Source organism: Erithacus rubecula (assembly GCF_903797595.1).
Source record: "Erithacus rubecula genome assembly, chromosome: 2".
NCBI lineage: Eukaryota > Metazoa > Chordata > Aves > Passeriformes > Muscicapidae > Erithacus > Erithacus rubecula.
In genome coordinates, this window is record NC_136685.1 from 602559 (window position 1) to 626925 (window position 24367).

General features: G+C 59.7%; 1 protein-coding gene and 1 long non-coding RNA gene across 4 annotated transcripts; both read left to right on the forward strand.

Moving 5' to 3' along the window:
- The first annotated feature begins 1330 nt into the window (after positions 1 to 1330).
- Positions 1331 to 12624, forward strand: KIF3C (kinesin family member 3C). Of its 2 annotated transcripts, none has more exons than XM_079297555.1 (8): positions 1331 to 2931; positions 7747 to 7848; positions 8253 to 8375; positions 8566 to 8684; positions 10062 to 10211; positions 10854 to 10962; positions 11678 to 11850; positions 12521 to 12624. In XM_079297555.1, the coding sequence occupies exons 1-8, from the start codon at positions 1519 to 1521 to the stop codon at positions 12612 to 12614; spliced, it is 2283 nt and encodes a 760-aa protein (XP_079153681.1). In that variant the 5' UTR covers positions 1331 to 1518; the 3' UTR covers positions 12615 to 12624. The 2 variants fall into 2 exon arrangements, with proteins under 2 accessions (XP_079153681.1, XP_079153682.1); XM_079297556.1 differs by having other exon boundaries at positions 1333 to 2931; positions 10062 to 10178.
- A 1949-nt stretch (positions 12625 to 14573) lies between these two features.
- Positions 14574 to 15414, forward strand: LOC306798419. 2 transcript variants are annotated; one of them, XR_013773338.1, is made up of 3 exons: positions 14574 to 14839; positions 14942 to 15021; positions 15125 to 15414. It is a non-coding gene; the product is annotated as an uncharacterized lncRNA (long non-coding RNA). The 2 variants fall into 2 exon arrangements; XR_013773339.1 differs by having other exon boundaries at positions 14942 to 14981.
- The last annotated feature ends 8953 nt before the right edge of the window (positions 15415 to 24367 follow it).

Consider the following 24367-nt stretch of genomic DNA (forward strand, 5'->3'; position numbering starts at 1 on the left):
CCCCTGGTCCCCCTCCATGGCTGGGGCTGTGCCTTTGGGGAGGGGACTGTCCCTGCCTGGAAGCTCCTTCTGGAGCCAGAGGACTTGGATAGCACCAGCAGGGCTGTGCATGGCAGCAAATACCCTAATTAATCGATTATGGCATAATCTGGTTCCAGGAAAGGAACGGGTGGCTGCTCAGACTTGATTAATCACAAGAATGTTTAATCTCCCCCCGCAGCCCCGTAAAGCACTGGGATTATTCCCACTGGGCTGTGAGGGGATGTACAGGGGACACAGAACCTGGGACAGCCCAGAGACCCCCAGACACCACAGGGGGTGGGATGGGATACAGGGATGGGATATAGGGATGGGATACAGGGATGGGATGGGGAGTTATCCCTGTGCTGGCTGCCAGGTCTGAGGAAAGGACTCTGTTCCTGTCAGAGTGCTGAGACTGGGCTTGTCCTGCCTCTGTCCTGCATCCCAATCCCCCATCATGGACCCTGCACCCTGCTTCCCACATCCCAGTCCTGCATCCTGCATCCCACATCCTGCATTCCACAAAAGTACTCTCCATCTCTCTCACAAACCCTGCATCCTGCATTCTGCAACCACATCCCGTATGCCACATCCTGCATCCTCCATCAGTCCTTCATCTGGAATCCTTCATCCTGCATTCCAATGCAGCATCCCAGCCCAAAATCTCAGTCCTGCATTCCAATGCAGCATCCCAGCCCAAAATCTCAGTCCTGCATTCCAATGCTGCATCCCAACCCAAAATCTCAGTCCTGCATTCCAGTGCTGCAGCCCAGCCCAAAATCTCAGTCCTGCATTCCAGTGCTGCAGCCCAGCACTGGACCCCAGTGCTGCATCTTTCATCCCACATCCCAGTCCTGCATTCCAGTCCTTTGTCCTACATCCACATCCTGTATCCTTCATCCCACATCCCACTCCTGCAATTGCAATCCCATCTCCCAGTCCTGCTCTCTGTATCCTGTATCCTAACCCTGCACGCCAGCCCTGCCCCGCAGACCTGCATCCTTCACCCTGCATCCTGACCCCGCATTCCAGTGCCGCATCCTTGGTCCCGCATGCCGGTGGCGCATTCCAGCGCATCACCCCAGCCCCGCATCCCTCGCCGCGAACCCGGCGGCGCCCGCGCCCCGTGCGCGGCACAAAGGCCGCACTACAGCTCCCGGCGTGCCCGGGGGGGCCGGCGGCGCTCCCAGCCGCGGCTGCGGGGGCGCGCCCGCGGGAGCGCGCTCGGGGGGGTGCGGGAGCGCGCACCAATCGCGGCGCGGCCGCGCCCCGCCCCGCCCGCCCCATCCCCGCACCGGGCGGGGCGCAGCGGCCGCGCTGCCATGAGCGAGCGCCCGGCGGGGCCGCCCCGCCGCGCCCCGGCCGCCCGCGCCCCCCGCCCCGGCCGCGCCCGCCGCGCCCCGGCCCCGGCCCCGGCCCCGGCCCCGGGGATGCCGCGGGGGCGGCGCGGCTGAGCCCCCCAGCCCCGCTGCGCCGCCGGCCCCGCCCGCCGCCGCCATGGCCGGTAAGCCCCGCAGCGGCTGCGAGGCGCTCCGGGTGGTGGCCCGGTGCCGGCCCATGAGCCGGCGGGAGGAGGCGGCGGGATACGAGCGCGTCCTGGAGCTGGACGTGAAGCTGGGCCAGGTGAGCATCCGCAACCCCCGCGCCGCGCCCGGGGAGCTGCCCAAGACGTTCACCTTCGACGCCGTGTACGACGCCAGCTCCAAGCAGGCCGACCTGTACGATGAGACGGTGCGGCCGCTCATCGACTCGGTGCTGCAGGGCTTCAACGGCACCGTCTTCGCCTACGGCCAGACCGGCACCGGCAAGACCTACACCATGCAGGGCGCCTGGGCGGAGCCGGAGAAGCGCGGCATCATCCCCAGCGCCTTCGAGCACATCTTCACCCACATCTCCCGCTCGCAGAACCAGCAGTACCTGGTGAGGGCCTCGTACCTGGAGATCTACCAGGAGGAGATCAGGGACCTCCTCGCCAAGGACCAGAGCAAGAAGCTGGAGCTGAAGGAGAACCCCGAGACCGGGGTGTACATCAAGGACCTGTCGTCCTTCGTGACCAAGAACGTCAAGGAGATCGAGCACGTGATGAACCTGGGCAGCCAGACGCGCTCGGTGGGCAGCACCAACATGAACGAGCACAGCTCGCGCTCCCACGCCATCTTCCTGATCACCATCGAGTGCAGCGAGACGGGGCCGGACGGCGAGGAGCACATCCGCGTGGGCAAGCTCAACCTCGTGGACCTGGCGGGCAGCGAGCGCCAGAGCAAGATGGGGGCCCACGGAGAGCGCCCCAAGGAAGCCTCCAAGATCAACCTGTCCCTCTCGGCCCTGGGCAACGTCATCTCGGCGCTGGTGGACGGCCGCAGCACGCACATCCCCTACCGGGACTCCAAGCTCACCCGCCTGCTGCAGGACTCCCTCGGGGGCAACGCCAAGACAATCATGGTGGCCACCTTGGGGCCGGCTTCTCACAGCTACGAGGAGAGCCTCTCCACCCTCAGGTTCGCCAACAGGGCCAAGAACATCAAGAACAAGCCCCGGGTGAACGAGGACCCCAAGGACACCTTGCTGCGGGAGTTTCAGGAGGAGATCGTCCGGCTGAAAGCGCAGCTGGAGAAACGCGGGATGCTGGGCAAGAAGAGGAGAAGGAGCAGCCGGAGGAAGAAAGCCGTGGATGGAGAGGGCACCGTGGACAATGAAGGGGAGGACGAGAATGAGGATGGCCTGGAGAAGAGCATGGAGAATTACTTGAAGGAGCAGAAGGAGAGGCTGGAAGAGGAGAAAGCGGCTATCCAGGATGACCACAGCCTGGTGAGTGAGGAGAAGCAGAAGCTGCTCCGGGAGAAGGAGAAGATGATCGAGGACCTGCGGAAGGAGCAGGAGGCCACGGAGCTGCTGGCCATCAAGTACAAGGTTCGTGTGGTGACAAACGGGGCCGGGGCACCTGCCGTGCCCCCAGCCCCTCGTGTGGAGTGGGAATGGATCCTGAGCAGGGAGGTGCCCACCACAGGGCACAGCCAGGGGGCATTTCCAAGCAGGGCAGGGTCCTAAGGGCAGCCCCAGCTCCGGTGGGGGGGCTGAGCTGGGCTGGCCCAGGGACACTGCGTGGGAGCTGCGGGGGTGGAGGGCAGGGCCCTAGGGGAGTGGGTCACCGGTGGCACGAGTGTGCTGTGCTCAGCCCTTGTCCCTGTCAGCACAACAAAGCAGCTCGTGTGGGAAGGGGCAGTGATGAGAGTGATGCTGCAGATTCGTCCCTGGTGGCCTCGGGAGTGAGCCCAGGGCTGGGGCTGGACACGGTGCACCTGCCCCCACCTCTGTCCAGCCCCTGGCTCCGGGGGCTCTGGGGGGCACGGGTAGGGCTGTGAGCCCATGGCAGGGCCTGGCAGCTCTGCAGGGACCCCAATCCCCCACCCCAAATCCTTCCTGGCACCCCAAGCCAGGGCAGGGTGGATGGGGGCACCACCGCTGGCTCAGGGATGCTCAGGGATTGGGTGCTGAGGGTGAGAGGGGCACAGCAGGGCCAGGGGTCTGGGGCTGCACCTCCCCCTGCCCCAGCCCTGCTCCTGTCCCCACTGAGCTGGGGGACCCTGAACCCTCCCCCCTGCCCATGGTGGCCACAGGGCCAGGACCACACGGGGTGCCAGGGCTGGGCAGGGGTCTGGACCCTCTTCCATGGCCAGGGTCGTGTTTGCTGCAGCCCCGGGGACATGTGGCCATGCCCAGGGATGTGTGATGATGCCCAGGGATGTGTGGCCGTGCCCAGGGATGTATGGCCATGCCCAGGGATGTGTGGCCGTGCCCAGGGATGTGTGATGATACCCAGGGATGTGTGGCCGTGCCCAGGGATGTGTGGCCATGCCCAGGGATGTGTGGCCATGCCCAGGGATGCAGGGCTGTGCCTGGATGCCTGCACAGACTGTGGGATCCCTCTGGGACGTGCCACTGGGCTGAGCATGGGCTGCTGGCTGGCACAGTGGCTGTCCCGTGATGGGTGTCCCGTGATGGGTGTCCTGGCACAGCAGGATCCTGGCACAGGGGCCCTGCAGCCATCCCCCATGGCTGTGCAGGCTGTGGCTGCAGCTGCCCAGCACAGTCTCCCTGTCTGGCCCAGCAGGGCTGGCTCAGGGCCACTGTGTGTCCTGGAAGTGCTGAGTAACAAGGCAGGGCCGGAGAGGAGATGACACCATGTCCCTTTTGGTGGCCTTCAGAGCTGCTCCACACACAGGGACCCTCTGGCTGTGTGGGACAGCAGAGTGGTGTCACCTCAGAAAATCCCCCCTGTGCCAGAGGGGCACAGCCTGCTGTGACACTCCCCCCAGGGGGACACTGGGGACACTGGGTGGCCTCAGGTGCTCAGGGGCAGCTTTGCCACTCAGTGGGGCCAGGCAAGGAGCCACAGGCTCCATGATGACTGTGGCAAAGGCAGCTAAGGTGACAGGGGGACACTGGGTGCCCACCACACCCATGGGTGCCACGCTGCACCCTTCTTGTTGTCACACTCGTGGGTGTGGGCTCTGCCTCTGCCACCAGCTGGGATATGTGGGACATGGAGCTCAGAGGGTCAGTCTGCTCCAGCAGATGTGCTCCTGGGTGCCCAGATGTGCATTTGGGCACCCAGATGTGCTCCTGGGTGCCCAGACCCTGCCCAGGCAGAGGGGCTGTGCCACAGGGGAGCTGGGCACAGGCTGTGGGTGCTCCCCTGTGCCAGGGCTGAGGCTGAGGTCAGCAGGAGGGAAAGTGCTGGGAGGTCTCTGGGGGCTGGAAATGAGCTCCTGGGAGAGGCTTAGTGCTAAAGGAGCTTGGGAGGCTCCTCCTTAGAGGGAATAAATGCCCTGGCAGGGAGAAAACAGCACTGAGAAGCCTCTTAATCTGGATGGTGTCTGCAGGGAGGGGCTGGCAGTGGGATCATTGTCCCAGCACCCCCCTGGTCCCCTCCCTGAACCCCAGTGGGGTCCCCAGGGGACACTCAGCATCAAGGGGAGCAACTGGGACCAAGAACTGGGTTTGGAGGAGAAGGGGTGAGGGGCCCATGGCACCCCAGTACCCCCAGGCCTGGCAGGGGATGGCACAGGATGGGGTGGGGGCTGCTGTTGGGGGGTCTCAGCCCCCAGCAGAACACCCAGCCTGGACACCCATCAGAAGGGAGGAATCCCCAGGGGCAGGGGGGCTGGATGGGGCACCCATGGGGGGCACTGAATGGCTGCAGGGGGATGCTGGGGGTGCTGGCACAGTTGTGGGGGTGTCCCCTGGGTTCCCCCAGAACCCACAGTGTGCCCCCAGCAGCTGGAAGGGGGAAAATGAGAGGAAAATCCTGGGAATAGAGCCTTGCCCCAGGCAGCTGTCAGTGGGGACAGGGTCACTGGTTTGCCAGAGCCCCCCACTCTGGCACAGCACCCCCATGCAGACCATGCCCAGGGACGTGTCAGCAGCACTGTGTGTGCCCCCCAGGGCTGGCACCATCCTTGGGGTGCCCTGGTGGCCCCCCTGCCCCTCAGTGGCCATGTGGGGAGGGGGTGGGCAGGACCCCTGGATCTGGGGGGGCAGAGGGACCTCAGGGGCAGAGGGTGGCCACATGCTGGTGGCAGAGGGGACATTTCAGAGGTGGTGGCCCAGCTGTGTCTGTGTCTGGGAGATTGGTTCCTCAAGCTGTGTGTGGTGTCCTGGGGACATCTGGGTTCATCCCTGGGGGGCACAGGGTGTCCCCCTGATTGTCCCCCACTGACACCTTGACATGGGAGCAGGCCACAAATACAGAGAGACAGAGACACACACACACAGACAAAGAAACACAGACACAGACAAACAGACACAGACACACACACACTCACACAGACACACAGACACAAACACACACACACACACGGGTGTGACCTTCTTCATCCTGGCCCAGGATGTGCTCCCTGTTTGTGTGTGCACAACCTCTGTGTATTTGTGTGTCTGTATTTGTGTACAGACTGTGTTTATTTGTGTGCTTGTGTGTTTGTGCAGAGCTCCTGTGTGTGTATTTGTGTGTTTGTGCATCTCTGTGTGCACATCCCCAGTGTGTTTATTTGTTATTTGTGTGTCTATTTTCACATTTCTGTGTGCTCATCCCCAGTGTGTGTGTGTATTTGTGTGTGTATTTGTGTGTGTATCTCAGTGTGTATTTGTGTGTCCATTTTCATATTTCTGTGTGCACATCCCCAGTGTGTGTGTGTGTATTTGTGTATCTCTGTGTGTATTTGGGTCTGTGTTTGGGTCTCTATTTGTGTATTTTCCCATCTCTCCAGCCCCAGTGTGTGTGAGTATTTGGGTCTCTATTTGTGTATTTTCCCATCTCTCCAGCCCCAGTGTGTGTGTGTTTGGGTCTGTGTATTTTCCCATCTCTCCAGCCCAGTCCCAGTGTGTGTGTGTATTTGTGTGTGTATTTTTGTATTTTCTCGTCTCTCCAGCCCAGCCCCGGTGTGTGTGTGTGTTTGTGTCTGTATTTGTGTATTTTTGTCTCCCCAGCCCAGCCCCGGTGTGTGTGTGTGTTTGGGTCTGTATTTGTGTATTTTTGTCTCTCCAGCCCAGCCCCGGTGTGTGTGTGTGTTTGTGTCTGTATTTGTGTATTTTTGTCTCCCCAGCCCAGCCCCGGTGTGTGTGTGTTTGTGTCTGTATTTGTGTATTTTTGTCTCCCCAGCCCAGCCCCGGTGTGTGTGTGTGTTTGGGTCAGTATTTGTGTATTTTTGTCTCCCCAGCCCAGCCCCGGTGTGTGTGTGTGTTTGTGTCTGTATTTGTGTATTTTTCTCTCTCCAGCCCGGTGTGAGCGGGGCAGGAAGGCGGGGGCGGGGGCGGGGCGGGGGCCGGGCCGGCAGCTGCTGCTCATCCCTGGGATCGCAGCTGTGCGGGAGGAAACGGGGCTGGGAGCAGGGGGGGACACGGTCCTGCAGCCCCTGCAGCCACTGCAGCCCCTGCAGCCCCTGCAGCCCCTGCAGCCACTGCTGCTGTCCCAGCCTGTCCAGGGAATCGTGAACAAAATGCCCTTCAAGGGTCATGGAGCCCAACCATCCCCAGCACTGCCCAGGCCAGCGCTGCCCTCTGTCCCCAAGTGCCACATCCACAGGGCTTTTAGACCCCTCCAGGGATGGGGAATCCACCCCTGCCCTGGGCAGTGCCAGGGATGGACAGCAGGAATTGTTCCCAATATCCACCCTAATTGTGCACAGCCTCCCATCAGCAGGGCTTGGGCACTGAATGGTTCCCACCTCCCTGAGAGCAGGGATGGGCACAGGGATTGGGGATGGGCACAGGGATTGGGGATGGGCACAGGGATTGGGGATGGGCACGGGGACTGGGGATGGGCACGGGGATTGGGGATGGGCACGGGGATTGGGGATGGGCACAGGGATTGGGGATGGGCACAGGGAGCAGGGATGGGCACAGGGATTGGGGATGGGCACAGGGAATGGGGATGGGCACAGGGATTGGGGGTGGGCACAGGGTGACCACCCAGTGAGGGTGGTGTGGGGGAAATCCCACTGTCAGGGCTGGGAGCAGTGCCCTGAGCCCTGTGCCCTGAGCCCCCTGCCCTGTGCCCTTAACCCCCCTGCCCTGAGCCCTGTGCCCTGAGCCCCCTGCCCTGTGCCCTTAACCCCCCTGCCCTGAGCCCTGTGCCCTGAGCCCCCTGCCCTGAGCCCCCTGCCCTGAGCCCCTGTGCCCTGAGCCCCCTGCCCTGAGCCCCCTGCCCTGATCCCCTGTGCCCTGCAGGCCATGGAGAGCAAGCTGCTCATCGGGGGCAGGACCATCGTGGACCACACCAACGAGCAGCAGAAGATGCTGGAGCTGCGGCGGCAGGAGATCGCCGAGCAGGTGGGTGACACGGGGTGACATTGGGGTGACACTGGGGGTGACATGGGGGTGATGACATGGGGTGACACAGGGTGACAGGGTTGACACAGGGGATGACAGGGGTGACACAGGAAATGACAAGGGTGACACGGGGTGACACGAGATGATGGGGTGACATGGGGGTGACACAGGAGATGACAGGGGTGACAGGGATGACACGGGGTGACACAGGGTGACACAGGGGTGACAGGGATGACACGGGGTGACACAGGGGGTGACAGGGATGACACAGGGTGACACAGGGGATGACAGGGGTGACACGGGGTGACACAGGGTGACACAGGGGATGACAGGGGTGACACGGGGTGACACAGGGTGCCAGGCTGTCCCTGTCCCCTCCCTGCTGACACGTCCCTGTGCCGCAGAAACGCCGCGAGCGGGAGATGCAGCAGGAGATGCTGCTGAGGGATGAGGAGACCATGGAGCTGCGGGAGACATACACCTCCCTGCAGCAGGAGGTGGAGATCAAAACCAAGAAACTGAAGAAGGTGAGAGCAGGGCAGGGACAGGGACAGGGGCAGGGGCAGGGACAGGGACAGGGATGGGGACAGGGACAGGGGCAGTGTCAGGGGCAGGGAGGGGGACAGGGAGGGGGACAGGGACAGGGATGGGGACAGGGAACAGGAGCAGGGCCAGGGACAGGATGCCCTCCCCAGGGCTCACTGTGCCCCTCCCCAGCTCTATGCCAAGCTGCAGGCTGTCAAGGCTGAGATCCAGGACCAGCATGACGAGTACATCCGCGTGCGCCAGGACCTGGAGGAGGCCCAGAACGAGCAGACACGGGAGCTGAAGCTCAAGTAGGTGTTGGGGGGGTGCCTGGGGGTCCCCTGGGCATGGGGGGGCTGAGGAACTGGGTGTGCAGGGCAGGGCTGGGCTGTTGGAGCAGATCTGGGGTGCTCAGAGCAGGGCTGGGGGCTTCAGAGCAGAACTGGGTGTGTTGAAACAGGGTTGGGGTGTTAGGGCAGGACTGGGGTGCTCAGAGCAGGATTGGGATGCTCAGAGCAGGATTGGGGTGCTCAGAGCAGGATTGGGATGCTCAGAGCAGGATTGGGGTGCTCAGAGCAGGATTGAGGTGATCAGAGCAGGATTGGGGTGCTCAGAGCAGGATTGGGGTGCTCAGAGCAGGATTGGGGTGCTCAGAGCAGGACTGGAGGGTTCAGAGCAGGGCTGAGGGGCTCAAAGCAGGATTGAGGTGCTCAGAGGCTCAGAGTGGGTGCAGAACTGGAGGGATAGACCCCACCCAGAGACAGGGACAGGGACAGCCAAGCCCTGCCCAGTGTCAGTGGTGGCACAAGGTGTGGCCACTGGGAGCTGTGTGCTGGGTGAGCAGCACAGGGGGTGCCCAGGAGCTGCTGAGGAAGGAGGAAAACCAGAAAATATTCCAAGGCAAAAACCAGAAAATGTTCCAGGGCAAAAAGCAGAAAATGCTGCAGCAGAAAGCCTGGCTGTGTCTGAACCTGGGGGTGGCAGTGGTGGCTGGGGACACTGCCCTGGCCCCCACATCCTCAGAGCACAGCAGCTCTGGGGGGCTCGGGGTCACCCCAGCTCCCCTGGCACAGCAGAGTTTCCCTCCCACAGCTGCAGCTGCTGCTGCACCACCCCCGGGGGTTTGTTCTCACTTCAAACACTCCTCTCTCTGTAACCCCCACAGATATTTACAAGCACTTCAGCATTTTCAGGGTGAAACTGTTCCACTACAAATAGAATTCCATCTCCAGCTTTGCCCCTTCTCTCCTCTGACACGGTTCTGGCTGGAAGCCACAGCTCACTGATACATCTCCTTGCCTCAAAACAGTTTTTGACAGCTGCTCGACTTGCCCCCAAAAAACACACAGGAAAAAAGATCCCCTCTGGGGTCCACTTGGCATCGTTGAGATTTCCTTGATTTTCAGGTTGGGCAGGGGGGAGGAGAGGAGAGGGAGAGGGAGAGGGAGAGGGAGAGGGAGAGGGAGAGGGAGAGGTTCCTGCCTGGAGCCCCAGATCTCCTCTCTGGTGCTTGTCCCCTCCCTGTGGCTGCATTGCTTCAAGCCCTCCCCTTCCATCACATCTGGATATTCTCCCTGCATGTCTCCTTCTCTTCCTGCCTTTCCTCTGCCTTTGTGACCTGTTTTCTGTCTCCTGTCACATTAACCCCTTCCTCTCCTGCTCCTTCCCCCTCCTGCTCCATCCCTCAGGTATTTGATCATTGAGAACTTCATCCCTCCCGAGGAGAAGAACAAGATCATGAACCGCCTGTACTTCGACAGCGACGAGGACCAGTGGAAATTCCAGCCACTGGTTCCCACTGGAGGGTACAGCCCTGTGTCCCTGTCCTTGTCCCCAGGGTACAGTCCCTGTCCCTGTGTCCTTGTCCCTGTGTCCCTGTCCCTGCCAATGAGCATGAATGGCCCCAGGGCTGAGGGGCCAGGGACTCTGGGAGGTGCCCATGGATGGGAATCCCCTCCAAGCCCAGTCCCATGGGAAGAGCTGCCCTTCCCTGGCTGATGCAGCTTACCTGGTCCCCCCAGTCCACCCCAGTCCCCCCAGTCCCTTCAATCCCCTCAGTCCCCTCAGTATCGCCAGTCCCCTCAGTCCCCCCAGTCCCCTCCAGTCCCCCCAGTCTCCCCCAGTCCCTTCAATCCCCTCAGTCCCCTCAGTATCGCCAGTCCCCTCAGTCCCCCCAGTCCCCTCCAGTCCCCCCAGTCTCCCCCAGTCCCTTCAATCCCCTCAGTCCCCCCAGTCCCCTCAGTCCCCCCAGTCCCTTCAAACCCCTCAGTCCCCTCAGTATCCCCAGTTCCCTCAGTCCCCCAGTCCGCCCAGTCCCCCCACTCCCCCCAGTCCCCCCGAGTCCCTTCAATCCCCTCACTCCCCTCAGTCCCCCCAGTCCCTTCAGTCCCCCCAGTCCCCTCAATCCCCCCAGTCCCCCAATCCCCCAGTCCCCAGTGCCCCTGGCACTGTCAGTTCACAGTGCCCCCCATGTGCCCCAGGAGCAGCTCCCAGATGAAGAGGCGCCCCACCTCTGCCGTGGGCTACAAGAGACCCATCAGCCAGTACGCCCGGGTGGCCATGGCCAGGAGAGCCCACCCCCGCTTCAGGGTACAGCAGGGACAGGGCAGGGACAGGGGGGAGGGAGGGAGGGATGATGGATGGATGGATGATGGATGATGGATGGATGGATGGATGGATGGATGGATGGATGATGGATAGATCATGGATGGATGGATGGATGATGGATGATGGATGGATGGATGATGGATGGATGATGGATGGATGATGGATGGATGGATGATGGATGGATGGATGATGGATGGATGGATGATGGATGATGGATGATGGATGGATGATGGATGGATGATGGATGGATGGATGGATGATGGATGGATGATGGATGGATGATGGATGGATGGATGATGGATGGAGGGATGATGGATGGATGGATGATGGATGGATGGAGGTGAATGGAGAGTAGAGGTGGATGGATGAAGGCAGACAGTGCATGGGTGGAGGGATGGATAACACTGGGAGAGAAGATGGAGTGAACCAGCTCATGAGGATCTGGGATACACCAGTCTGAGCTCCCAGCTTTATCCTCCCAGCTCCTGGAGCTCCTGGCTCTGTGGCTCTGGCAGCTCTGCCATTGGACAGGACAGAGCTGCTGAGCCCTGGGAGGGGCTGGGAGAGCCAGAGCAGAGCCCAGAGTGGCAGTGCCAGGGCAGCCCTGGGCGATCCCAGTGCCCAGCAGTGCCCCTGGCAGAGCTGCAGCCGTGCCCTCCCCACGGTGACTCTCCTGCCTGTGGCTGTCCCCGGGCAGGCTGAGAACATCATGTTCCTGGAGCTGGACCTGTCCCCCCCGGCCATCTTCGAGTTTGAGCGCGGCAGGGAGGCGGAGCAGGACCCGCGGGCGCTGCACCTGGAGAGGCTGATGCACCTGGACAGCCTCCTGCAGAGGCCGGCGGCCTCCCGCCTGCGCAAATCCCGCTCCTGGTGAGCGACAGGGCGGGGACAGGGCGGGGCCTGCTCGGGGACAGCGGGTGGGACAGGAGGAGGAGTCACAGCTGGGACTGGCCCTGCCCCGAGCTGCGGCCGAGGATGTGCCAGGGAGCGGCATCCTGGGGAGCTCTGTGCGGGAGGGACCAGCCCCAGGGCTGGAGCAACTCTGGAGCCAGCCTGGGAGAGCTGGGGGGGCTCAGGGGAGAGGAGAAGGGTCCAGGGAGAGCTCAGAGCCCCTGGCAGGGCCTGAAGGGGCTGCAGGAGAGCTCAGAGGGACTGGGGACAAGGCAGGGAGGGACAGGACCCAGGGAATGGCTCCCATGGGTGGGATCCTGGGCAGGAATTGTTCCCTGGCAGGGTGGGCAGGGCTGGCACAGGGTGCCCAGAGCAGCTGTGGCTGCCCCTGGATCCCTGGCAGTGCTCAAGGCCAGGCTGGGCTGGAGTAATGGGACAGTGGGAGGTGTCCCCATGGCAGGGGTGGCACTGGATGAGCTGTAAGATCTCCCCAACCCAAACCATTCCATGATACTCCTAAATCCCAGACCCAAGGTATTCTCCCACCCAGCAAGGTGCCCTGTGGTGCTGCCTGCACAGCAGGTGACAGGAAAAGGGCTGGATTTTGGGAGGGCAGGGCAGCAGCCCCAGAGTGTCTCTGTGTCCCCAGGTGCCAGACGCCGAGGTCGCTGCCATCCTCCACCACCCACGTGTCCCTGGCCTGCAGCTCCCCGTGTGCCACCCCCCTGCCGGCCCAGCAGTGACAGCCCGGACACCCGACTGAGCCCCGGGGGGCCCATCCTCAGCTCCTTTGGGTGTGTTTGTGCCACACCAACGGCCCCGGGCCAGGGCGGCCCCTCCCTCCCTCCCTCCTCCACCCCCTGATCCGGATCGGTCACTTTATTTATTTAACCTATTTATTTATGGAGAGGGTGGCAGGATTTGAGCTCGGACTGATGGACACCCAGGCTGGCAGTGGGCACCGTGCTGAGCACCCCGGGTTTGCCCAGCACTGCCTGGCACAGTCCTGGACACGGGGACAGCAGCAGGACAGTGTCCCACCAGGCAGGAGGGGCACGGGTCCCTCTGCAGGGACCCCTCAGCAGAAGCTGAGGCTGCCCTGAGCCCTGGTGCTTTGCTGGATCCCAGGGAACTGAAGATTTCTGCGTGGATTGGGACACTGTGGTGGCAGCACTGGTCAGTGTCACCCAGCCTGCATCAGCTGTGGTGGCAGCAGGGACACCTCACTGTGGGTGTGGCTGCCACTCCAGGAGCACCAGCTCCCTGCACAGGGCTTGCAGAGCCACCTCACCAAGCCAGCCGTGTCCCCCTGTGCCACGCTCTGGGGACACTGCAGACAGCCCCAGGCAGGTTCCCACGCCCCCCTGCCAGCAGCAGGAGGGGAAATGTCCCTTCAGCAGCCCTGCCCCTGGAGCTCGGGGCTGAGAGAGGCTCCATCTGCAGCTACAGGCAGCAGAGAAACGTGGGACAAGGAGGGGACAGCGGGGCAGCGATGGCACACGGAGCCACCTCTGTCACCTCCTCCTGCTGGGTTGTGGGTGTGCAATGCTGCTGGGGAAGGGGGGAAGGCACGAGGGCTGTGGGGTTGGGTCCTGCCCCAGCTGCTGTGGCACAGGGACAGTGCTCAGTGTTCTGTAGGACACGGATTTTGGATGGAGGCAGCTGGTGGAGACACGTCCTGGCAGTTCCAGGGCAGCAGCTGAGGTGTCCCTGGGATGGAGGGACATCCCTGAGTGTGATGAGATCCTGGATGGGGGAGTGACCCTGGCTGTCCTGGGAGGAGATGGGTCAGGAGGGCAGGTCAGAGAGGACAGCAGCAGGGAAAGTGCTCTGGCACAAAGAGAATTCCTTCAGGGAATGGCTTGAGGTTGGGAGGGACCCTGGAGCAGTTACTCGGGGCTGTGCCAGAGGGGTTTGGAGTCTCCCCAGGGAAGGGGCTCCAGGGCTGTGCTGTTGGAGCAGCCCCTGCTGCCTCCTGCACTCAGCACAGGTGAGGGAGGGCAGGGACGAGGCACAGGCGTGGAATGGAGCATCCAGAGGGGAGCAGAGCCAGGCAGGTGCCACAGCAGCCCTGTCCCCTCCACACATGGCTGTGGAGCCACCCCTGCCCTTGCCAGCTGTGCCCAGCACATCCTGCACTGCCTCAGGCCATCTCCCTTCCCATCAGTGCCCTCTGCCCCCTCCCTGTCCCAGCTGTGCCTCCTGACACCCTCTGTCCCTCCCAATGTCTGTCCCCGTCTCCCCAGCCCTGCCCTGGCTCGGCTCACCCTGGGGTTGTTCTGGGACTGAGCTCCCCCCTCTGTGCTCAGCCTGGCCAGAGGCAGCAGGGGAAGGAGTTTGAGGGGTGATGGGGGTCCCTGCCATGGTGTGGGGTCAGGGGTGCCCACAGGTGCCCCCCATAGCCAGGGTGGTCTGGGGTCATCCCCAGAGTGAGCTGGCCCTGCAGAACCATCCCAGCCCTGGCCAGGCTGGAGGTGTCCCTGCACTGGATGAGCTTTAAAGTCCCTTCCAGCCCAAACCAGCCTGGGATTCCCTGATTCTGTGAAAGGGTGGTTGGAGAGCTGGTTCTTCATTGAATCATTTCCAGGAAAGCATCTGGGAGTCGGGATCAGGAAGCACAGAGTGAGGAGAAGCTTGGGGGGGCTGCAGGAATGGAATTTCCTCCCTCCCTTGGTTTCCAGCAGCCCCAGATCCCTTTCAGTGGAAGCCCCAAAGGGATGCAGCAGTGACCTTCTCCTGCCTCCATCCCCACCCGGGCTGTGGGAAACAGCTCAGGAGCTCGGGGTGTCCCCAAGCCCGGGTCACGCGGGGCCATGGAGCATCCCAGGGAGGGTGGCTGTGCCCAGGGAGGGTGGCTGTGCCCTGGGGAGGGTGGCTGTGCCCGGGGAGGGTGGCTGTGCCCTGGGGAGGGTGGCTGTGCCCAGGGAAGGGTGGCTGTGCCCAGGGAGGGTGGCTGTGCCCGGGGAGGGTGGCTGTGCCCAGGGGAAGGGTGGCTGTGCCCTGGGGAGGGTGGCTGTGCCCGGGGAGGGTGGCTGTGCCCAGGGGAAGGGTGGCTGTGCCCCAGGGGAAGGGTGGCTGTGCCCAGGGAAGGGTGGCTGTGCCCAGGGAGGGTGGCTGTGCCCAGGGTAAGGGTGGCTGTGCCCAGGGAGGGTGGCTGTGCCCAGGGTAAGGGTGGCTGTGCCCCAGGGGAAGGGTGGCTGTGCCTAGGGAGGGTGGCTGTGCCCTGGGGAAGGGTGGCTGTGCCCTGGGTGAGGGTGGCTGTGCCCAGGGAGGGTGGCTGTGCCCTGGGGAGGGTGGCTGTGCCCGGGGAGGGTGGCTGTGCCCAGGGAAGGGTGGCTGTGCCCTGGGTGAGGGTGGCTGTGCCCTGGGAAGGGTGGCTGTGCCCAGGCCCTTTCCCACAGTGTCCATGCCATGTCCCTGTGCCCAGCCAAGGGACAGCCCCTGGCACAGCCCCAGCAGGGCTCTGGTCACGGTGGGAAGCTCTGGAATCGCTTCCAGCAGAGCACAGGGGATGGGATGGGGCACTCCCAGCAGCCGGGGTGCAGAGCCCCGAGCCCAGACTGGGAGCACTGGGGGCTGTCCCAGCCCAGACTGGGAGCACTGGGGTGTCGCTGGTGTCCGTGTGTCCCGGGGCTGTTCCCGGGACAGGGGCTGGGCTGGGTCCCTTTCGTTGTTGTTGCTGTTCTTTTGGGGTTCAGGTTTGGCCGTTTTTCCGCGGGGAGGGGGGTGCGGGTCTGTTCCGGGGTCATGGACAAGGTGAGGGCCTCGATTAGGACCAAATTCTCGTGCCTGTTGCTCTGGTGATTTATTTCGAAATCCAAAGTTTACTGTGGTGGCCCATCCTTGTCGCTCTATCCATAGGACTCTGCAGGCCATATTATAAATATATATATATTATACATAGCGCGGCACGGACACTGCTCACCGCGCTCCCGCCCCCGGGGGGGCAGCGACACAATAAAGAGTGAGCAGCGACCCCCGGCAGCGTCCTGAGCCCGGCCCTTGGCCCTGCGGCGGAGACTCGGGAAACAACCGGGATTCTGCCCCGGGATGGGGTCCAGGAGAGGGGGGGGGGACACGGACACGGGGGGGGACACGGACACGGGGGGGGGGGACACGGGGACACGGACACGGGGGGGGGACACGGACACGGGGGGGGGGACAGGGACACGGGGAGGGGACACGGGGACACGGACACGGGGGGGGGACAGGGACACGGGGAGGGGACACGGCATGGGGGGAGACACGGACACGGGGAGGGGACACGGACACGGGGGGGGGACACGGACACGGGGAGGGGACAGGGACACGGGGAGGGGACACGGACACGGGGGGGGGACAGGGACACGGGGAGGGGACAGGGGCACGGGGAGGGGACACGGACACGGCACGGGGGGGGGGACAGGGACACGGCACGGGGGGGGGACAGGGACACGGGGAGGGGACAGGGACACGGGGGGGGACACGGACACGGGAGGGGACAGGGGCACGGGGAGGGGACACGGACACGGCACGGGGGGGGGACAGGGACACGGCACGGGGGGGGGACAGGGACACGGGGAGGGGACACGGCACAGGGAGGGGACAGGGACACGGGGGGGGGGGACAGGGACACGGGGAGGGGACACGGCACGGAGAAGGGACAGGGGAACTGGAAAAGAGGAATGGGAAGAGGGAACTGGAAAGAGGAACTGGTAAAGGGGGGCTGAAAAGGGAAGTTGGAAAAGGAGAGCTGGAAAAGGGGAACTGGGAAAGGGAAATTGGAAAAGGGGAACTGGAAAAGGGGAACTGAAAAAGGGAAATTGGAAAAGGGTAACTGGGAAAGGGAAATTGGAAAAGGGGAACTGGAAAAGGGGAAATGGAAAAGGGAAATTGGAAAAGGGGAACTGGAAAAGGGGAGAAGGGCCAGGTCATTTCCCATGGGGTGCTGCATTTTCCCCTTGCCATTTCAAATGGGGAAATTCCCATGGCTTAGGCATTAAAACAGCTGTAAGGAAACATTGGAAGGGCATAGAATGGGTTGGGTTGGGTGGGGTTGGGTTGGAAGGGACCCCAAATCCCACCCAGTGCCACCCCTGCCATGGGGACACCCCCCCTGTCCCAGCTGCTCCCAGTGTCCAGCCTGGCCTTGGGCACTGCCAGGGATGCAGGGGCAGCCACAGCTGCTCTGGGCACCCTGTGCCAGCCCTGCCCACCCTGCCAGGGAACAATTCCTGCCCAAATCCCACCCAGCCCTGCCCCCTGGCAGTTTCATTCCCAGCTCTGAGGGAGTTAAAGCCGTGTGGATGTGGCACTTGGGGACATGGTGACACTTGGGGACATGGTGGCCTTGGCACTGCTGGGGGAATGGTTGGGCTCTGCTCTCCCAGGGCTTGTCCGTGGTTCCAGGCACGCTGAGATTTGTTCTGTTCTGGTTGTCATAGAAAAGGTCACTTGTGATCAGGTGAGTCACAATAAATGCCACAAAAAGGGACTGAGGCTGCAGCAAGAAAAGCAAAGAGTAAAGGTCTCTCAGGGACTCTGGGTGTCACCAGATCAGCTGGGCCAGGTTTGACTCCTGCAGAGGGAATTGGGTAAAGTGGCCCCAGAGCTGCCAGTGAGGGGGTTGAGATCTCAGAGATCCAAGTGTCCAACAGGAACTGGATAAACATGAGGAATAACTTTGAAATGGGGAAAGGGGAACTTGAGGGGATGTCTGCTCAATTTAACTTCACTCCTGAAAAGACTGAATGGATTCATCTGAAAATCCTGGCAGGGGAACTCGTGAAGGTAACAACCAACATGGGCAGCTCCAAAGGAAATCCCTCCATGCTCTGCTGGAATAGCAGACCCTGCAGGTGTGAGGGAACAATCTGGGCTAGAATGAGGGATTTTGGTGCAACTCTGACACCCTCCCTGAGGAGAGGGAGCCAAAAATGGATATTTCCACACCAGCTGTAGGTGCCAAAGGCATTCTGCAATGCCAGATTTGGCAAAGTCCAGGGTGTGTCCTGTGAGGGTAGAGTGAGTTTAGGGCAGGAAAAATCATCCAGGCCCCAGCAATCCTCTTCCCTTGCAAATTCTGCAGTGTCTGATGGGCACTGGGGCCACTGGGATCCCCTGGGGCCACTGGGATCCCCTGGGGCCACTGGGATCCCCTGGCCCACCAGAGCTCAGCTGCAGGGCTGGGATCATGGCCAGGAATGGTTCCTGAGTCCCTGCTGAGGATCAGTCACACCCAGCAGTGGTTCCTGGGTCCCTGCTGAGGATCAGTCACACCCAGCAGTGGTTCCTGGGTCCCTGCTGAGGATCAGTCACACCCAGCAGTGGTTCCTGAGTCCCTGCTGAGGATCAATCTCACACCCAGCAGTGGTTCCTGGGTCCCTGCAGAGGATCAATCTCACACCCAGCAGTGGTTCCTGGGTCCCTGCAGAGGATCAATCTCACACCCAGCAGTGGTTCCTGGGTCCCTGCAGAGGATCAATCTCACACCCAGCAGTGGTTCCTGAGTCCCTGCTGAGGATCAGTCACACCCAGCAGTGGTTCCTGGGTCCCTGCTGAGGATCAGTCACACCCAGCAGTGGTTCCTGGGTCCCTGCTGAGGATCAATCTCACACCCAGCAGTGGTTCCTGGGTCCCTGCAGAGGATCAGTCACACCCAGCAGTGGTTCCTGGGTCCCTGCTGAGGATCAATCTCACACCCAGCAGTGGTTCCTGGGTCCCTGCTGAGGATCAGTCACACCCAGCAGTGGTTCCTGGGTCCCTGCTGAGGATCAGTCACACCCAGCAGTGGTTCCTGGGTCCCTGCAGAGGATCAATCTCACACCCAGCAGTGGTTCCTGGGTCCCTGCTGAGGATCAATCTCACACCCAGCAGTGGTTCCTGGGTCCCTGCTGAGGATCAGTCACACCCAGCAGTGGTTCCTGGGTCCCTGCAGAGGATCAATCTCACACCCAGCAGTGGTTCCTGAGTCCCTGCTGAGGATCAATCTCACACCCAGCAGTGGTTCCTGAGTCCCTGCTGAGGATCAGTCACACCCAGCAGTGGTTCCTGGGTCCCTGCAGAGGATCAATCTCACACCCAGCAGTGGTTCCTGGGTCCCTGCTGAGGATCAATCTCACACCCAGCAGTGGTTCCTGGGTCCCTGCTGTTCCTCAGCTCCTGGCAGGAGTGCCTGGAGTGTGCCTGGATGGCCCCAGATCCTACAGCCATGAATATTGATGGCCCAAGCTCATAAAATTTGCAAGGCAGGGAATACCCAGGGGTTGCTTTGTGCTGTTTGCTCCTTCCTCAGGCCCACATCAGCTTCTCCTCAGCATCTGCTGTGCTTTCAGTGCTGGAGACATTCCCTGGATGCAGCAGGGAGAGGGATCTCCTGTCATATCCAAGAGCTCTTTGTTTCCCTGGAAAAACCTCCCTTGCAGTCCTACAGAACATCACAGCTTTTATGAGAATTTTGAACCAGGTTAGAGGAATAGGATTTGAAGGGTTTTGTCCTATCTGCAGACAGTTCAGAAAAAATAGTAGTTTTTAATTGAAATCTAGAAAATTCAGGATAAATTCACTACAACAATTTTTGTTCCATTCTTAGTACAATTCACAGTAATTTTTCTGTCATGAATGTGAAGTTTATACCTTAGGCTGCCCAGAAAAGCTGTGCTGGAAGTGTCCAAGGCCAGCCTGGATGAAGCTTGGTTTATTTTGGACCTCAGGGAAGGGCTCTCCCCTCACCCAGAGGGTGCTGGCACTGCCCAGGCTCCCAGGGAATGGGCACAGCCCCAGGAGGGTTTGGATAACCCTGCCACGGATGCCCAGGGGGGATTGCTGGGGGTCTGTGTGTTGGACTGGATGATCCCTGTGGGTCCCTTCCAGCTCAGGATGTTCCATGATTCCTGTTGCTAAAGCAGTGCTAAAGCTTATTATCATCTCTGCAAAGAGCTCTGGGATTTATTGCTTGTAGAGAATTCCTAAAGGGCCAGATGTTTTCACTCCTGAGTGGATTTGAAAGCACAAGGGAGCCACAGCCACCAGGAGTGCTCCATGTGCACTTCCCAAGAGAGAAGCTGTGTGGGAAGCCTTTGGTGCAGACAGGCTTTGGGGATTATTTTGGGGAGTTTTGTTGTTCCCTGACGCTCTCATGACACCCTGTGGGCTTCCCCCTGTACTGCTGTAGCAGCACAAACAGCCAACAATTCCACTCCTTTCCTCTCCAGTGGCTCTTCTGTCCCCACGTTTTTCTCAGAGGCTTTTCCTCCAGGTGTAGCTCAGACTGTAATTGAACAGGGAATCCTGTCACTGGATCCCTGGCATGGCCACGTGGATGGGCTGGGAGCACTGGGCACTGGAGGTGTCCCTGCCATGGCAGGGGTGGCTCTGGGTGGGCTCTCAGGTCCCTCCCAATCCAAACTATTCCAGGATTCTGTGCTTCTGTGAAGAGAACAGTCAGAGCTCTGCCAGGCTGAGAGCAGACTGAACCTGGGATGAAAACAGGTTGAATTTTATTGGGAATACTTTCCCAAATGACAGCAGCAGAGTCAGTCCCAGAGATGTGATCATTCCTGCAGCTCAGCAGTGGCTCAGGGGAAGGTGAGGCAGAGCAGAGGCACAGCCTGAGAGCTCCCCTGGGAAACCAGGCTCACCTGCTGCCAGGGAATTCTGTGTGGGAACTCCCAAGGGTGGGGAGAAGGGAGCAGTGTCCTTCCCAGGAAGAGCCCCACAACTGCCAGGGGCTGCTCCAGTGCTCCAGACACAGCTCTGCTTTCAAGTGGTGAGGGAATAAATTAAATTACATGGAGGCTCCAGGGTGGGTATCCTCAGGGAATCATGGAGACATGGAATGGCAAAGAACCATGGCATGGTTTGGGCTGGAAGGGACCTTAAAAATCACCCAGTGCCACCCCTGCCATGGGGACACCTCCCACTGTCCCAGCCCCAGTGTCCAGCCTGGCCTTGGGCACTGCCAGGGATCCAGGGGCTGGGAGTGGTAAACTGAGCTGGGCTGGGCTGAGCTGGGCTGGGCTGAGCTGGGCTGAGCTGAGCTGGGCTGAAAGTGATGAACTGAGCTGAGCTGGGCTGGGCTGAGCTGGGCTGAGCTGAGAGTGATGAACTGAGCTGAGCTGAGAGTGATGAACTGAGCTGAGCTGAGAGTGATGAACTGAGCTGGGCTGAGAGTGATGAACTGAGCTGAGCTGAGCTGAGCTGAGCTGGGCTTGAGCTGAGAGTGATGAACTGAGCTGGGCTGAGAGTGATGAACTGAGCTGAGCTGGGCTGGGAGTGATGAACTGAGCTGAGCTGAGAGTGATGAACTGAGCTGGGCTGAGAGTGATGAACTGAGCTGAGCTGAGAGTGATGAACTGAGCTGGGCTGAGAGTGATGAACTGAGCTGAGCTGAGCTGGGCTGAGCTGAGCTGGGCTTGAGCTGAGAGTGATGAACTGAGCTGGGCTGGGCTGAGCTGAGAGTGATGAACTGAGCTGGGCTGGGCTGAGCTGAGAGTGATGAACTGAGCTGAGCTGGGCTGAGCTGAGCTGGGCTGGGAGTGATGAACTGAGCTGAGCTGAGCTGAGCTGAGCTGAGAGTGATGAACTGAGCTGGGCTGAGAGTGATGAACTGAGCTGAGCTGAGCTGAGCTGAGCTGGGCTGAGCTGGGCTGGGAGTGATGAACTGAGCTGAGCTGAGCTGAGCTGAGAGTGATGAACTGAGCTGAGCTGAGCTGGGCTGGGCTGACCTAGGCTGGGCTGAGCTGAGCTGGGCTGAGCTGAGAGTTATGAACTGAGCTGAGCTGAGCTGAGAGTGATGAACTGAGCTGGGCTGAGCTGAGCTGGGCTGAGCTGAGAGTGATGAACTGAGCTGAGCTGATCTGAGCTGAGCTCAGTTGCCCGGCAGCTCTGGTGGTCCCAGCCCACCCCAGCCCCAAGGGATTGGGCACAATTGCCTGTGGGAAAAGCCATCCATGGACTCCCTGCTGCCCTGGGAAACCCGGGGAGCCTGGCCTTGAAGGGTGGGCAGGAAACCTGCAGCTGCAGCTCCTGGAACCCAGCTGCAGGGAATGACCCTCCCAGCAGCACGGGCTGGCCTCCAGCTGCAGGAATCCCCAGCTGCTCCCTGCATTCTGAGCCCCCTCCCATCCCCTCTGCTCCTTTTCCTTCCCCATCACTGGGCAGTTTGATTGCTCCTGTGGTATATGTTATAAAATAATTCACGATGGTTTGTAATTAACGTGAAATAAATCATGTTTGTATAAGTAAAGAAAATAATAAGGAAACTTTAGAACATAAAGCTGCCGAGGGAGGAACAGGGATTCTTCATTGCAACACTGCAGCTGCCAAGAAAAGCTGGAGAAGGTAAATTAGCAAGTAAATAAAGTGGCTCCGGTGGAGATTGCCCGTGCAGGAAACACCCAGGCGATGAACAGCCGGCAAGTATCGATAATCGGGAGAACCCGGGTCCTCAGGGCAAACTGCACCCCACTGCTGGCTCCCTAAGCCAAAATCTGCATCCACCGAAATCCCACAAATGGTTGTGTCCAGCCCAGCGCAGAGAAGGAAAACTCCATCAATATGAAAAGAAAGGAGGAGCTCTGCTCCAGGCTAGGAACTGGCCTGATCTCTTCATTATTTCTAACACTGCCAGCGCTGGGGGCAGAGTGCCAGGGGATGCACAGCAGCCGCTGGAAAGGCGGGTTGGAGGAAGGAATTGGGATTTCTGTGTGCTCTGCCTGTGTCACACTGTGCTCATCTGCTGCCCTTCCCCACGGGGATCATCAGTGCCCGGTTCTTAATTAGGTCACAGGCAATCCCATGACTTTTGTGACTGGACGCTGGGAATAGAGAAAACCCCACAGAAGGGAAGAGGAATCCCTGTGATAATTGATAAAAGATTCGTGTTAATCATAAAATATTGGGGTTTGTATAAACCTGAATACTTAGGTCTGAAATGAAGCCTGACACTAAAGAAAGGAAAATATATGATTAAATCATTCTGGGTTAAATCCCCCTGCTAGGAATATTCTGTTTCTAAACAAGCTGTATCCACTGACAGCGTGCAGAGCAAGGCTCTCACACAGCCCAGCAGACCCTGCACAATCGGATTCCAGATCTGTGGCATCCATGGCAGCCCATCCCTGAGAGCAGCCTGCCTGACCCCTGCCATTTATCCACCAAGGATGGTTCTCTGTGGGTGACACATTGCCAGAGACCCCACCCCAGAGGAATGTCACATTTGTCTTTACAAACAAGTTGTGGATCTGTTGGTAGACAAAGTTGGCACCTAGAGATAAAAGAAACAATGGGAGGGATTGCACTGATTGATGAATGGAAAAGAGATTTGCCTTTACCAACAAACTGTAGGTTGGCTGGTAAATGAAATTGGGTAACAGAAGATGAAAGGAGCAACAGAGGGGGAAACTATGAATTGTACAAGAATTAAAAATTAAAAGGAAGGGTTGTACATTAGAGGGGAATGTCAGATATCAGGTGTTTGGGAGTCTGTGCCTCTCGAGTACCTCAGCCCATGGAGAAAGAGAGAGGGAAAAGCAGCCGGGAAATTGGGATAAAAAGGAGGCTGTGTCCTCCAAAAATCTGAGAGATCCCAGGGGAATGGCCCATGGCCTGTCCCTTTATTGGAATAAAGCAAAAAGGACTCCTCTGTCTCCTTTTTGGACATAAACCTCTGGTGTTTGTGGATTAATTTTCCTTACACACCGACCACCACTGCTCACCTGGCAGAATTATGACAACAAAAATAACAATTGTTGATGGCTGCAAGGGAACCGTGCTATAAAGGGAGCTGCAAGGCAAAGCTCAGGGGGATGGAGTGGGCAGTGCCCCCAGGTGTCCCCAGCACTGCTTGCTCTGTCTGGATAAAATAAACCCACTGAAGTTTTGGTGAATATCGAGATTTTGTTCCTCATTTATGACACCAGTTATTGCAGCACTGACCTGTCCCAGCACCTCCTTTGGTAGCAGGTGTCCCTTCTCCTGCCTTTTCCTGGCTCCACATTCTACTCTTCCTGAGCCCCGGGGCTGCCACCACTCCAGCAGAGAAACCTGCAAGCACAGAATGGATCAGACACCAAATATCTGATTTATTCTATGGCAAACATCAACAACACAGCTGTTGGGGAGCAGGAGGAGATCCTGAGTCTGTGCTTGGAGCAGTGAAAAGTGTCCCTGGTGCTTGGCAAGCTGTCAGAAGCAAACACTCAACAATAACAATTCTTTTTAATATATTATTGCATTGGTCAAATACATATTAATGACAATTATATATATTTTTTTAAACTTTATATGTTCCAGTAATTATCCTCATCCATCTTCTGATCTTGTTTTCTTAGAGTACATGCTACAGGGCAGATGAGATTTTGTATTTTATTTTTCCACATGGCCCCTGGTTTGTGGTTTGAACAGTTGAAGGGTCAGTGGTATATTTTTTCTTGCATTTTAGTTTTTTTTAATATTATTTTATTATATAGACATTCTAGCCATTTTTATAAGCATTTTTAATCAATTTTAGCTGTTT

Excerpts from the sequence above, each read along its gene's own strand:
- KIF3C (XM_079297555.1), top strand. The coding sequence starts at position 1,519 with ATGGCCGGTAAGCCCCGCAGCGGCTGCGAGGCGCTCCGGGTGGTGGCC. Across the intron at positions 7,849-8,252 it reads GGCAGGAGATCGCCGAGCAG|AAACGCCGCGAGCGGGAGAT; the intron begins GTGGGTGACACG and ends CCTGTGCCGCAG. Across the intron at positions 11,851-12,520 it reads CTGCGCAAATCCCGCTCCTG|GTGCCAGACGCCGAGGTCGC; the intron begins GTGAGCGACAGG and ends CTGTGTCCCCAG.